We start from the raw sequence: 14,158 nt of genomic DNA, 5'->3' as shown, positions 1-14,158 counted from the left end.
GTAGAAATAGAAGCACATTATACGCTCCTGTCACCTGGCTGATAACTGTCTGGGAAACTTGCTCGAAGGGTTGTTCGATCCCTCATAGATATCAGCAGGAGTGTTGCCATCGCTGCTAGTGAGTGAAGGATCGGGACTTATTTAAATGTATGCTGAACTGCTCAGTTGAGCACTGTTAATGGCTTCAGTGGCATTTCTCACCGATTAATCATTTGCTCATTGGTAGAGCTGGAATGAAGCTCAGCAGTTCCTGGATTCTGTTCCTGTGGTTAGGCCGCCAGATCACGCTGTCCCTCTGGAGGTCCCAGTAGACAACAACAAGCAGAAAATAATTTAACCAGAAATAGAAAATGGGGGAAGTAGTAACAATAAATTCATTAACAAAGTAATTATTACAGTGAAGAGAATCCTGCACATGAAATAGCTATGCTTTAAAATTATCCTCTTAAAAAGAATAAAGTAATAGTAGGAGTATCAGGCAATGAAGAAAATGAGAATAACTACATCTTCTTGGGGGAACTGGCCTACTTTTTGGCCTTGGTGGTAAAGATGACCTTGTTTACGTGGAACATTCATAGGCAGAGCCAAGGTGGAATTTGAAAGAAGGGTATACTGCCCTGTGGCAGGGTATCCACTGTAAAGATGAAGCTTTAAAGACCTTGGCTTGATTGATGCTAACAAGCCAGAGATTGTCTGCTGTGCATCTCCTGCAACAGTGGGGTGGCTCATCTTAGAAGATAAAAATCACTCCGAATATGGAATAATAATCATTCCATACAGAATCAGTATGACATTTAAGTTTACGGTCGATAATTTTTTATGTTTGCTGCTAGGGCGCTGCTCAGGGGCTGAGCTGAGTCAACCTTTCTGTCAGCGTGGTGGGTCTGGGTCTCTCCCATTTCTGCAGCTCCAGGGTGGAGGCAGTACAGAAGGCATTTCCAGCAATTTGCATCTCTCTTTCCAGTCCCAAGTGTTTCTACCAATTACACTCAGGTACTATACTGATGAAGCAGATGTAGATGCCAAGATGGATAAGATCTTTTAAAAAAGAAGCATAGAAAAAGCTCTACTGTTGCTGGCAAAGTAAAGAGTGTGACAAACAAACCACATGTATTCTGGGAAACATCTGGCAAATCAACAGAAAAGTAGGAGACTGCAGAAGGACTGACATTCAAAGTACAACATACTTCACCCTGACTATATGCTGGAAATGCCCAACAGAGTTTTAAAGCTGTATTTCTCTCATATTCGTTGTATTTCTCTTCTGAGCTCCTAGTTGCACTGCAGCATGTACCTGAATAGCTAACAGATAACTCAGGTATGGCTGTATCAGCAAGCTGTGAAGTTACAGCGTATGACAGGTTTCATCTCTCATGGTACCTACCTAAACCTGAAAAAACCCTGTCTCACTTATATCTATGTGCTGTAATTGTCATTTTTCAATGTCAAGATCAATAGTGTAGTCAGAGCAGCAGCACGCTGTGTTGCCATTGTTTCAAATGCCGAGGTAAATGTTTAACAGCAGTAGTTTGAAAGCGGGTCATTACAGTGTGAAATTTGCTCAGAGTTTTGGGAAGTGTGGTTATTTAAATAATGATATTTACATAGTATCGTTACTCATCTTAGACAAAGCTAGGAGGAAGAACTGTTTCTAATTTGTGTAATCTCAGTAGCCATCCAACTACTTGGCACCATCTATCTCATTAAGCCCTAATAGAGGGTGTTCAATTGTTTCAACACGGTACATCATTCAAAAATGCTGCACGGATCTGTGTGATAGTGTATGTAATGACCCTAGCTATACTAAAAATAATCAAGTTTGGGTTAAAGAAGGGTGTTACTGTCATTACATATTTAGAAAGTATCAATTCATATAATACAAAAATAAAAAAACAATTCTAAGTGCCTCAATATACACACTCTTCACTGTTTAAGAAGTTGTAATTTGCTCTTGGCACTGCATGGAATAATTGTTATTAATAAGTGCACAAGAATGCTATACATCCAGAAAATTGAATATACATATAAACGTAAAAACATTATCACTCAAAACTGCAGTGATGGTTTCTTTTTAGTTAAGATGGTCATTCCTTGTCATTGGAAAAATCAAAGACTGGGTTCAAAGATTTCTTGTGGTGAAGATGTGAACCTATTTAGTGATTCCTTATGTAAATGGCATATAAAATTAGAATGTAATTCCAAAAAATTGCTTGCTCTATTTTTTAAGGATTTTAATAGCTTGGGGATGCGACTGATTTCCCACTGCTTTGCCCTTTTTGTAGTCATGTAGATTGCTGTACAGGATGTACAAGGTGGATATAAAACGCTAGCATTCTGTTTTGACGCGTGCACAAAATATGCACAAAGTCAGACCTATTATATTTGAATGGTAAGAAGACCTATCTGTGTGGAGATCATAACTAGTCTAAATGAGGGTTCCTGAAAAACTGTTCATTCAGATCACTTGGCATGGGGGACATACAGCTGTGGGTTGCAAAGCCACGTGCTTCTTCATTGTCATGTCTGTGTTCAGTTTTACAGCAATCGTATGAGGCTTTTGGCAGGTGCATCCTCTGACCACATGTAGAAAACCAGTGGTCTTACCAGTAACAGAGACTTCTGCAGAAGTGCTGGAAAGGCCTGGGTGGCCGTGTGCAGTTGCGTTCCTGATTCACTTCTCACTGTCAGGAGTTGTACGTTTCTAAACAAAAGTAATTGGACAACATATGAATTCTACATTTGATATCTGTTATTTTAATATTGCATCAGAACTAAACTTTTTTTTAATCCCATATTTAAGCCACTTAATGTGTGACAGTATTTTTCCAAGTTAGATTCAAACCTTTATGGATCTCCAGTTAGACTGGTTAGCCAAGGGGTTTTTTACTAGCTCAGTAAATCTCAATATAGCAGCTGACTTGGAAATACGTATTACACAAATTTGAAGAAAACATTCCTTCCTGGTGCTAGTCATACCTTTGAGAAAAAATAGCATAAACGTAATAGAGATGTCCTGATCTCTCGTGGGCCAAATAGGTGATTAAAAATATAAAAAATAGTTTATTTTCTTACTGTGTATTACAATCAAAATCTGTAGTCAACATCTATAAAACAGAGGATCCAACCAGAAGTCTGCATAGCCAGTTTGTAGTTACATAGTGAGAGCCAAGTAACCAAAAGAGAAGTAGAAATCATTAACACTGTTAGTCAGTACTAACACCTCTCACCCTTACAGGTATGGTTATTTAGTTTTGATTCCCTGGGGTGGCTCCCAGTGCGTTGGCTGTTATCAGGGGTAAATTCTTTGTGAAGGCAATGGCCAAGCAGCAAACCTCCGTGCTGTTGTTGTGTATATGGTTCATTGGGATTTCCAAGGAGTGTTACATAGCACAGGTATTGAAAACAAGCTCTAAGCTGGCAGAGATGGCTATTAGTCCTTTTTATATGTAGCATGTTCAGTAGTGATTCTGAATAATAATACAGGGGATACAGGAATTTTAGGAACATTAAGTAATTATCATGTATGTGGAAAACCAGCTCTTGTTAACAACTCAGGCTTGTAAAAATGTTTCAAAAACTTCCGGGATCTCAAGTGTTGAAGAGCTTAAACTGATGGATGCCCCATGCAGACAAAAGCAGTTTCTATTGTCTGCTGCTCTTAAGAATTTGCTGAAGGGTCAGTTAGGACTGAAGAATGGACATCATCACAGCAGTGAAATTAAAGGGGCAGAATACAACTTTAAACACATTAAAAAGTGGGCGAGAATAAGGAACAGGTGCCTGCCTTAAACCACAGCATTGCCTGGGAGCAGTGTGTGGTAAACTGACTTCACATCGTGCGGCCACAGCAAGCCGGGAGGATCTTTTCCAGATTGAACATACAACCAGCCTTGCCGTGAAAGGGAAATGAAATACAGACAAAGGATGCTGCAATCTGGCCAAAGCTTTATATCCCAGGAACAACCAAGATTCATGATGGCTGCCTCGGGTCCTGCATATGGGAATTCATCAAGAATGGAACCTGAAAGCTTCATACCAGCCTTTGACCAGAAGCTCAAGCAACAGTTTTACAGTTGATTATTTCATTCAGTTCTCACTCTCTTTCACTTTTCTTAGGTACTGTCTTAATTAACCTTATTCTTAATTAACCATGCTTCCAGTATGGCCAGAGGAAAGAGAGAGGAGGAAACACAAAGGCACAGGACAAGAGTGAAGAAGTATTTCTTGACTGAAAATTAAAAACTAGTGAGGCCTCCCAAGAAATTTAAAAATGCATAGTGCGAACTGAGGCTGTCAGTCCAGGCTCTCTCAGACTTTCCAAACCTGGCTGCTCCCATGCTGAAGAGCTTCCCTACTGAAGGCAGCTCTGCGTTTGGGCTATCAGGGCAGTTCATCCCTATCCCAGTTGGAATTTCTCAGTGTTTTATATTTATGATATTCATGGGTGCAGGAACTGGAACACGACTTCCCTTCTTCCTTAAAAGTGCAAAGTAAGGGAGAGCCCCTGGCTACAGTTTCTCCCTGGACCTGAAAATGCTCTTTGGGCTTCATAAATGCTTACAGCATGCACTGTGAAAAAATTTCATCAGAAGGACTGTAACAGGATGCTTCATAAGCTGGTGGTTAGCACTGGCCTCTAAGAACTGGTGAGATGGGCTCAAAGCTTATCAAACTGAGGTGACAGTGGAACCTGGGTTTCCCAAAGCCTGCTTAAATTAGTAGGTCCTAATCTGTGGCTGCTGCTTGGGGTCTGTGGGTGACACAAGGAAAGAAACAACTCAGCTGTGGTTCCCAGCAGTGCTTCAACAAGAGCTAAATGCCTCGTTCAATATGGCCAAAACCTGGGCTGTTTCAGATGCAGAATTGTGTGGCTGCAAGGGAATTTGAGACCTACCCTGTCCCCCTTTTCTTAGGTAGGGTCAAATGTTCTTGGACTGTCTCTGATGATTTTATCTAACCTGTTCTTAACATGCCCAGAGCAGATCTCTATATATGTAAAGAGCTTTACTCTTGAAAAATGGTCACTTACAGGCAGCTGACTCCTGAGTTCAAATGAAAATACTGAAGCAGTTTTTATGCAGCCTTTTTGGTAAGGTGAGGAGAGCAGAGCAGAGGCACCTCAAGCACTTGAGTGTGTTTCTGAAGCCACAGCTGCTCTGCACTCAGTACAAGTCCTACCAAGAGATCACGTACCACCTGGGGACTGGCATAGGCAGCCTGCCTCTGCCTGCGCCAGCGATGTCCTCTCTCTGGGCTCCATGCCTGCTGGTGAGCAGATTTTGTAAGCTCTTGCTGAGAGCGAGCTGAGAGCTCTTGCTTCTCCCTGCTGAAGGCAGATTTCATCTGGCTAGATCCCAGATCACGGAGGGTAATCTGTTGCATTCACTGCAGTTTTCGACTTGTCCTCATCTGATATTGAAGATCATATCAGTAGTTTTGCACCAATAATTTGCAAGTGATTTGCACTCCAAGTTGTGGGAACAAATAATTGCATGTGTAATTTAGAAAATGTGGCCTGTGGAGTCTATTTGCCGTAACCATATTAGTTAAATTACCAGTGTGATTAACTGTAAGAATGAATGTGCTTTCATAAATGCCAAAGCAATTATTTCTGGTAATTTATTCCACTCCTTACAATATGGCTGCAGGAATCTGAACTAGTGTTTTTCAGATAATTTATTCCATATTTTGTGATGGGGACTTGAGAGAAATTTCTTCTTTCTAGGGCAATTAGTTTGTACTAATTTGGAGAACATTTTCAATGTTCTTTATTAGAGTTTAGTAAATTGTGAGTAAAATGATTTTCAGTGTAAGTGGTCAGCCACATACTTAGCAACAAAGTACACTACTAAACTCTCATGTTTCCACATACTTTCATTTGGTAGGATTAAAACCAGCATGCATGAGGTGAGCATATATGTATATATACTTTATGATTATAAAAACAGCCCCCATTTTTACAGTGGCACCAGTTACATATTTACTTCTGTGTTAGTCTCAGATGCATTCCCGTTATTCATCTAGCTAAAGATTAGTATCATCTCAATTGGGTTCATTCAACTATGTTTGTTTTCACAAATGTTTTTGGGAAATGATCTGTCTTGAAAGAAAAAGGACAACTTTAAAACATATTGTTGGTTTGTTCGTTTTGGGCTGGGTCCAGTACAGAATGCAGCCCCACAAGTAGTTGAATTAGCACAACAGAGGAAGTTTTCATTTCCAGGCAGGAATGAGGGAAAAAACGGTTTGGATTTACTAGAGTGGTAAAACCTTCAACCAGATCTTCTACCAGCTACAGCTTGGAAGTATGGCACCAAAGGCTATTTCTTTGAGTTGAGTAACTACTTTGCATTTTTATTGCTACTTGCAACCTTTTAAGTGTTTTAATACTGAATTTATGAAACACAAATTATGGATTATGTAAATACTGTCTTTGCTTTTAAATTGTTCGAGGAATTGTGGGATTATTTTTGATTTATTGCATTTTTCCAGAGACAAGTGTACTGCTAGTATTGTGGGTAACCAAGTGTAGGTATTTCTCATGTGTATTATTACATATTAGTTGAGCCAAGCTTAATCTGAAAGAATATTAATTTCTAAAGCAGTGGCTCAGGAGTCATACCTGTGATCTGTGTCTTCTTCTGTACTTCTATTCCAAATTGCCATTTTGCTGTTAAAATCTTAGAATCATAGAATCATTTAGGTTGGAAAAGACCTTCAAGATCATCAGGTCCAACCATTACCCTAGCACTTCCAAGTCCACCACTAAACCATGTCCCTAAGCACCACATCTACACATCTTTTCAATACCTCCAGGGATGGGGACTCAGCTCCTTTCCCTGGCCAGCCTGTTCCAATGCCTGACTACGCTTTCGGTGAAGAAATTTTTCCTAATATCCAACCTAAACCTGCCCTAGTGCAACTTGAGGCTGTTTCCTCTCATCCTATCACTTGTTACTAGGGAGAAGAGACCAACCCCCACCTCGCTACAACCTCCTTTCAGGTAGTTGTAGAGAGCAATAAGGTCTCCCCTCAGCCTCCTTTCCTCCAGGCTAAACAACCCCAGTTCCCTCAGCCGCTCCTCATAATTGTGCTCTAGACCCTTCACCACTTTTGTTGCCCTTCTCTGGACACACTCCAGCACCTCAATGTCCTTCTTGAAGTGAGGGGCCCAAAACTGACAGTACTCGAGGTGTGGCCTCACCAGTGACGAGTACAAGGGGCACTATCACTTCCCTAGTACTTCTGGCCACACTATTCCTGATGCAAGCCAGGATGCCATTGGCCCTCTTGGCCACTTACGCACACTACTGGCTCATACTCAGCCGGCTGTGAACCAACACTCCCAGGTCTTTTTCAGCCAGGCAGCTCTCCAGCCACTCCTCCCCCAGCCTGTAGCGTTGCATGGGGTTGTTGTGACCCAGTTGCAGGACCCGGCACTTAGCCTTGTTGAACCTCATACAGTTGGCCTCAGCCCATCGATCCAGCCTGTCCAGATGCCTCTGTAGGGCCTTCCTACCCTCCAGCAGGTCAACACTCCCACCCAACTTGGTGTCATCTGCAAATTCACTGAGGGTGCACTCGATCCCCTCATCCAGATCATTGATAAAGATATTGAACAGAACTGGCCCCAGTACTGAGCCCTGGAGAACACCACTTGTGACTGGCTGCCAACTGGGTTTAACTCCATTCACCACAACTCTTTGGGCCTGGCCATCCAGCCAGTTTTTTTACCCAGCCAAGAGTATGTCCGTCCAAGCCATGAGCAGCCACTTTCTCCAGGAGAATGCTGTGGGAAATGGTGTCAAAGGCTTTACATCCATAGCCTTTCCCTCATCCACTAAGCAAGTCACCTTGTCATAGAAGGAGATCAGGTTAGTCAAGTAGGACCTGCCTTTCATAAGCCCATGCTGACTGGGCCTGATCCCCTGGATGTCCCATATGTGCCGTGTGATGGCACTCAAGACGATCTGCCCCATAACCTTCCTCAGCACCGAGTTCAGACTGACAGGCTTGTAGTTCTCCGGATCCTCCTTCCAGTCCTTCTTCTAGATGGGTGTCACATTTGCTAACCTCCAGTCAACTGGGGTCTCCCCGGTTAGCCAGGAGGTCTTCAATTCTTATTTCAAGAAGCATCAACATCATGATTAAGAGCCTTACTGTTGAAAGGTCAGATCTTTCTCTTTTGAGACCATCGGAGAGCTCTGCCTGTTTCTGCTGAGAACTGGAAAATAGTTATTCACATAGCCTCCTTTCAGCCCTCCTTAAATTCAATGTTAAGGTCAAAATAATTACTGTTTCCCACCCGCACTTATACAAAAGTTGGATATACTATGTGTGCCTAACTTTCATGCTGTATCAAAGTTGTATCTTTTCAGCTGTCGGCAGTCTTCATGTGAACCAGAGCACTTATTTCAGTGAAAATGAATGCGGGAAAGTAAAAGTGCTTAAAAATAAGATTCAGACGGGTGCTAAGAACAGCAGGCACAGCTGGCACAGGAGGCACAGCTACACATGTGCCTCTATGAAGACTTGAATGGCAATTGCACCAGTTCTGCCTTGATTTCACAGTAAATTGGTGTGCGACAGATGTGTTGATTTTTTTCTGTGAATAGAACATTCACTAGAGTGAAGGCATACAGACTTATAATTCTAATTCAGAAAAAAATCTGCCTTACTAATTAATAAAAGTTACTGTATACTTCTTCACATATCACATATTCAAACACATATTTATCCTAAACCCCAAAATCTTTCAAAGATAGGATATGAAGAGATAGAAGAATCATGCAAGATGGAGATGTTCTGTTAAATATGCAAGAGAGAATTCATGTTTGCAACAACGAACTGAGAATGACGACCATTCAACAAGGCTGAACAAAAATGAATGCTTACTAACGAAAAGAGCTCTTACAATGGAAGAGTAATATCCTGTAACAATACTTGAATGAAAAGAGCATGGGGTTTCAGGAGTTGTGTGCCTTTCACATGTTACTGTGATGCAGTGTACCTTTTCTACAAAACTGTAGCACAATTTTTTCCTGGCAGTTTTGTGGGAATATTTCTTTGATATGAGTGATTGGATTATAGAACAACTCCGGACCAGTGCTGGAAGTCAGCTGCCAGCTTTCATTAGTTTAATATAAGTAATAAAACCAGCAGACACTTGGAACAGTGCAACCCAATAGAAATGAAATTGTTGGCTTCTGCCTTTCATTTTTCATATGTCATGTTAGCCTTGTGTCTTTTTTATTTGTATTTATTGCACCAGATATTGATAGGCATTTTCAGAAGTAGTTTTGACTTAGTAAAAAAATTATTTCACTGTGTTGGGTACTATATTCATGTGGGTAGCTGAAGTTCTAGAGGAAAATTATTACTTCTGTTATTTCTATATACTGATTAAAAGTTACAGTCATAAGGAATATGTAGAAGGCTTGTAATAAGCAATATGATTTGAACCACTCATGATATTGCTATAGATATGTCTCACTACTGCTAAATATTGCAAAGTTATTAATCTTTATTGACAAGGGGCCAGTAGGTTTCAAGGTGTTTTGGGTTTCTGTTTTCCACTTCACTAAAATTCCTGTGTTCTTTATCTGACCTAATATCCCTCCTGACTGGAGGCCCTGGGGGACTTCAGCCCACATTGCAGCCTGTAGGACAGAGTGGCACTGAGTGTGGACATGGAAATTGATGCCCCTTTCCTATTCCCTGTCCGGGGCTGCAGGTCCTCTTACTCTAAGCCAGCCCCTGTGTTCACACGTTCTCCTCAAGGTGTGTGAGTCCTTATCCCAGGACAATCTCCTCCCTTTCTCATTTCCTTTCTCAAATCCCTAGAGCTTCACCGGCCCCACAGGTCCAGCAGTTCTTCTGACCTGTCGTACATGATGAGCCAGAGGAGGTTTAAAGGGTAGCAGAGGCTACAAACCACGGCAGAAGGGGGCGAGTCCCTAGATATCCAGGATATTGGATATTGCTCTACCCTCATTGTATCAATATTTAAGAATTCTGATATTATTTGGTGTCATGTACATTTAGAGTTACTGCTCTCTTAAAATATTATCAGTATATCACCCATCACTGTGCTGAAGTCAGGGGGGTATTGAAGAGATAAAAGAAATTGGAATACAGAATTCCCCTCACCATTGCAGGGAACAGCATTTAAAATCAGAAAATGACATAGATTGACTGTCTTATTCATTAAAGAAAAACTGAAGCTTCATTTATACTAATTTCTTTCTTTTTTTTTTTTTTTTTTGGTGGTGCTTTCAATATATCTGAGGTCTTGATCAAAATTCCTACAGTAAAACACTACTATATTAAGTTTTGCATATTTTTTCCCTTGTCTGATACCCAGCTATCTGACACTTTGCTGTTTTTTACAACTAAAATTGAACTATACAAGCAGATACAAAAATTGTTACTCTTGGAGGTGGTAATAAAGTTTCATATTGTGCATAAAAGTCAATACTGTATTTTTTAGATAAAAAGTTAAAGCAGCTACTGAAATGAGAAGAGCGTGAATAGAGAAGAAATAATGGGAAGGGTTCTTGATTTGTTGTTTACTGTCCTCACTAATGGATATCTGTAACTTGATTTAGCAGTAATGACCAGATGTCTTAAAATCAAATAATTCATCTGAATTACAACATTCCTCAGACACTGCAGGTTTTGACATAATGGTAACATTTTAATTGAATTCCTAAGAGGGATGTTCATCCAGAGAAAACATATTTTAAAGACACTAGACTATGGATAGTGTAAATCTGGTTACCTCTGTGGGCAGACTTGTGTTGTGCATATGCTGTCTGTCCTTGGAAAGCAGAAGGTGACAGAACTATAAAAAGTCCTGTAAAAGAGTTTTATGATGCTGCTTGCCTATTATTTAAAAAAAATGGTAATTTTTAAATGGAAGTTTTGCTGTAGGTCATTAATTTCTGGCTTCGAGTTTTTCTGCCACATGGAGTGGTGATGTGCTGCCCACAGCAGTGCCCTGCAGGGCTGCCCAGCTGCAACAGCGCGGTGTGATGGGGGCTTCTCTTTTGTCTCCGCAGAAGCAGGGGGCAAGAAGCTGCGGAGCACCGTCCAGAGGAGCACTGAGACAGGGCTGGCTGTGGAGATGAGGAACTGGATGACCCGTCAGGCCAGCCGGGAGTCAACAGATGGGAGCATGAACAGCTACAGCTCTGAGGGAAAGTAAGCAGCAGTTATAACTGTGGTTATCTGATGTTTCTCCATGAAACTGGTAGTTAGATGAAAGTGCGGTGAGCACTGTAGGTCCTGTTCAGCCAGAATTCCCTTCACAAGCTAGTGTCATTGATGGGCTAGGCCTAAGTCTTCCCCTGTGATGAGAAGAGTCTCCCAATGTTGGTGCAGAAAGGATGAGGATCCTTTCTGCTGTGCCATGAGAAAGGCACTTGGTGGGTCAGAGCATCAGCATGCGGTGTGGCAGGAGGGGAAGCAGGTGCAGTGCAGGTGCACAGAAAAGGACAGGTTCTCTTCTGAAAAATCCCCATATATGTCTGTGCTTTGCAGAGCAAAGCATTTCCAGAGCATTTCCAGGTGACATTCACTGGGCTCGAGAGTTTTTCAAAGATTCTGCTAATAAATCCTGAAGAAATGATCTGGGCAGAAGTATGAGACTGTCATGTATCATGCTTCTCATAAAAGCCCAAGTTAAAGACTTCTGAGTGGTAAGTCCAAGACATTGCCCAGAAAAAATCTTATTGTGGATAGATTTATTAGTGGTATTCACAGCACTGGACAATACACCTGTACTGGACAATATGTCTTACACGTCCAAGTTGATGCACTATATGCACTTGACATGGACATTTATTTATGGTTGGTCATTACAAATCTCACTAGTTCTTGTTGCCTTGTAATGGGTCTCAGATAATTTATGGCAAGAATTTGAATTTTAAGTTACTTTGGTCACTTACCGCAATGGATTTCAGTTCCATTATTGAATAGATCTCATTCTCAAAGACATTTTTAACAAAATGTTTATAATGAATGCTGATTTTAAAAGGTGATTTTAAAAATACTGACCAGTATTCAATCTAATGTAATAATTTCACCGGATACATTTGAAATTCAGCCATTGAGTTCACATTGACTGAGAAACACAAGCAATTTTACCTTCATGTAACTAAATTACTGGTAAGGGCATGTATTAGTATCTTATTGAACTGGTGTCATATGAATACTACAGTAATTAACAGTGGTCTTTAATATATTGGAAAAAGAGAGCATGATGGAAAAATATTACTGTGGAAATTAGACTTAGTGAGGATTGGTGCTTCCTTCATCTGTTTGTTTATATGCTGGAGGCTGGATTGCTGCTTGTTGAACACTGAGAAGTCTGGAAAATTACAGTAATTGTTTTGTAATCTTGTCAGTGTAAGTAAGTTCCTTGTGAGCAGTAGTACTAAAAACATAAACACTAAATGCAAAACATCTAGAAAACAAAAAAGGGCAAATTCAAGTGTATTTATTTTTTGGGGTTTTTTCCATATTATTTTTTAGTTTGATTTTCCCTGGTGTGAGGTTGGCTGCAGACAGCCAGTTCAGTGATTTTCTGGATGGACTTGGTCCTGCCCAGCTTGTAGGACGACAGACTTTGGCAACACCATCAATGGGTAAGCATTTATGTCCTATAGATATAATCTACTGGGTCTGGTAATTAGAACATAGACATTATCTAGATTCTAAGTCTTTAAATACGGATTTCCCATGTGGTTTTGAACAACTCAGTTAAGACCAAAACTGTAACCTCAGCCAAAGCTGAACATTTTGGATGCTCAGAAAGGTGCTTTGAAAAATTCAGTCTTTTATCTCTTCTTGTTCAGTTTTCCATCTTTTTAAAGATGGAAAATGTGGCTAATGAGACCAATCTGTTCCCTGAATCACTTGGATAGTATTGAATAAAAAGGGGAATTTAGGTGCAAAGTATTTGTTATTATTGTGCTTACAGACTTTTTTTATATTCACAAGTTATCTTTTCATACCTTGTCTTAAACTAGAGGCATGGCGAAGAGATTTCAAGCAGATTTAGAGAACTGTTTTGTACTAATTCCCTTGCTGCCTTTTTTTTAATCTGAAATTCTTGAGACAAAAAAAAAAAAAAAAAAAGAATTTAGTTTGCAGTGATAGGGGCACGCGAAATGGGAGACAAGATGTTATTGCAGGGTTTTTTAATTGCTTACTAATGTAAATAGCAGTGAAGAAAATAAGTATTAAATTATCTGCTAGTGTTAAAATCCAGATCATACTTACTGGTGGAATGCAGACGGTACAAGGCATCACGTATTCATCCTAGAAATTCCCATGGCTTTTCATATATTTAGGTATTTGTGAATTACAATGCCAGGATTTCTTTTTGTTGTCTAGGAGATATCCAGGTGGGAATGATGGACAAGAAAGGACAACTGGAAGTAGAAATAATCCGAGCCCGTGGCCTTGTTGTAAAACCAGGTTCAAAGACACTGCCAGGTAAGGAGAAAAAATCTTACCAAGAATAGAGTTCTACCAAAACAGATCCAACAAACCCCCAACTTCTGGGGCTTTATTGTTCAACTTAGGTAAACTCTTAGCAAATTCACATATCAGTAGATTACAGTATTGTACACTGAAATGTGTAATGGATTGAAATGGTATACAAAAAATCAACCCTACTTCAGGAGGAAAAAAAGAAAATCAGGCTGGTGTCTGGGCTACCAGAAGACACAAAAGGATTTTAGTAATAGCAAACGCACCCTTGGTTATGGGGTAGAAAGGAATGTATGTACTGAAGATGTGATATAGGAATATTAGGGATGAAGAGGGAATCAACAAGAGGTGTGGAATAGGTACCTACTCAAAAAGTAGACCAGTATTTGATACTTACTTTATTTTATAATCCTTATTTTATAATCTGATGTCCTATAACACTATATGAAAAGGACACTATAATGATATTTTTAGCAAGCTCTTCTGCCAAAATAGAAATTGTGTCAGAGTCTTTTCTTCAGTGATTTTCACCTTGTAGATAATTTTAAATTATTAACAATTTGGAACATTGATTCAAATCTCACCAAAGTCAATGCAAGTCATTCATTTACTTAACAGGCCTATTTTGCATACTGTACAGGATAGGGATAATATATATAGG

At 40.1% G+C, this 14,158-nt stretch overlaps 1 protein-coding gene across 50 annotated transcripts in view; it reads left to right on the top strand.

Moving 5' to 3' along the window:
- Positions 1–14,158, top strand: part of RIMS2 (regulating synaptic membrane exocytosis 2) — a 503,677-nt gene that overhangs the window by 485,676 nt on the left and 3,843 nt on the right. For all 50 annotated transcript variants that reach the window (XM_087748045.1, XM_087748037.1, XM_087747735.1 and 47 more), the window contains 3 exons: positions 11,061–11,202; positions 12,535–12,647; positions 13,399–13,500. In XM_087748045.1, coding sequence (XP_087604171.1) covers positions 11,061–11,202; positions 12,535–12,647; positions 13,399–13,500 — 357 coding nt within the window. The remainder of the gene's footprint in view (positions 1–11,060; positions 11,203–12,534; positions 12,648–13,398; positions 13,501–14,158) is intronic.

The sequence above is a fragment of the Nipponia nippon genome, unplaced genomic scaffold (assembly GCF_047370975.1).
Source record: "Nipponia nippon isolate SJK-2023a ecotype South Korea unplaced genomic scaffold, ASM4737097v1 scaffold_1, whole genome shotgun sequence".
Classification (NCBI taxonomy): Eukaryota; Metazoa; Chordata; class Aves; order Pelecaniformes; family Threskiornithidae; genus Nipponia; species Nipponia nippon.
Note: the sequence above shows the minus strand (reverse complement) of the source record. Positions and strands in the feature narration are given on the sequence as shown.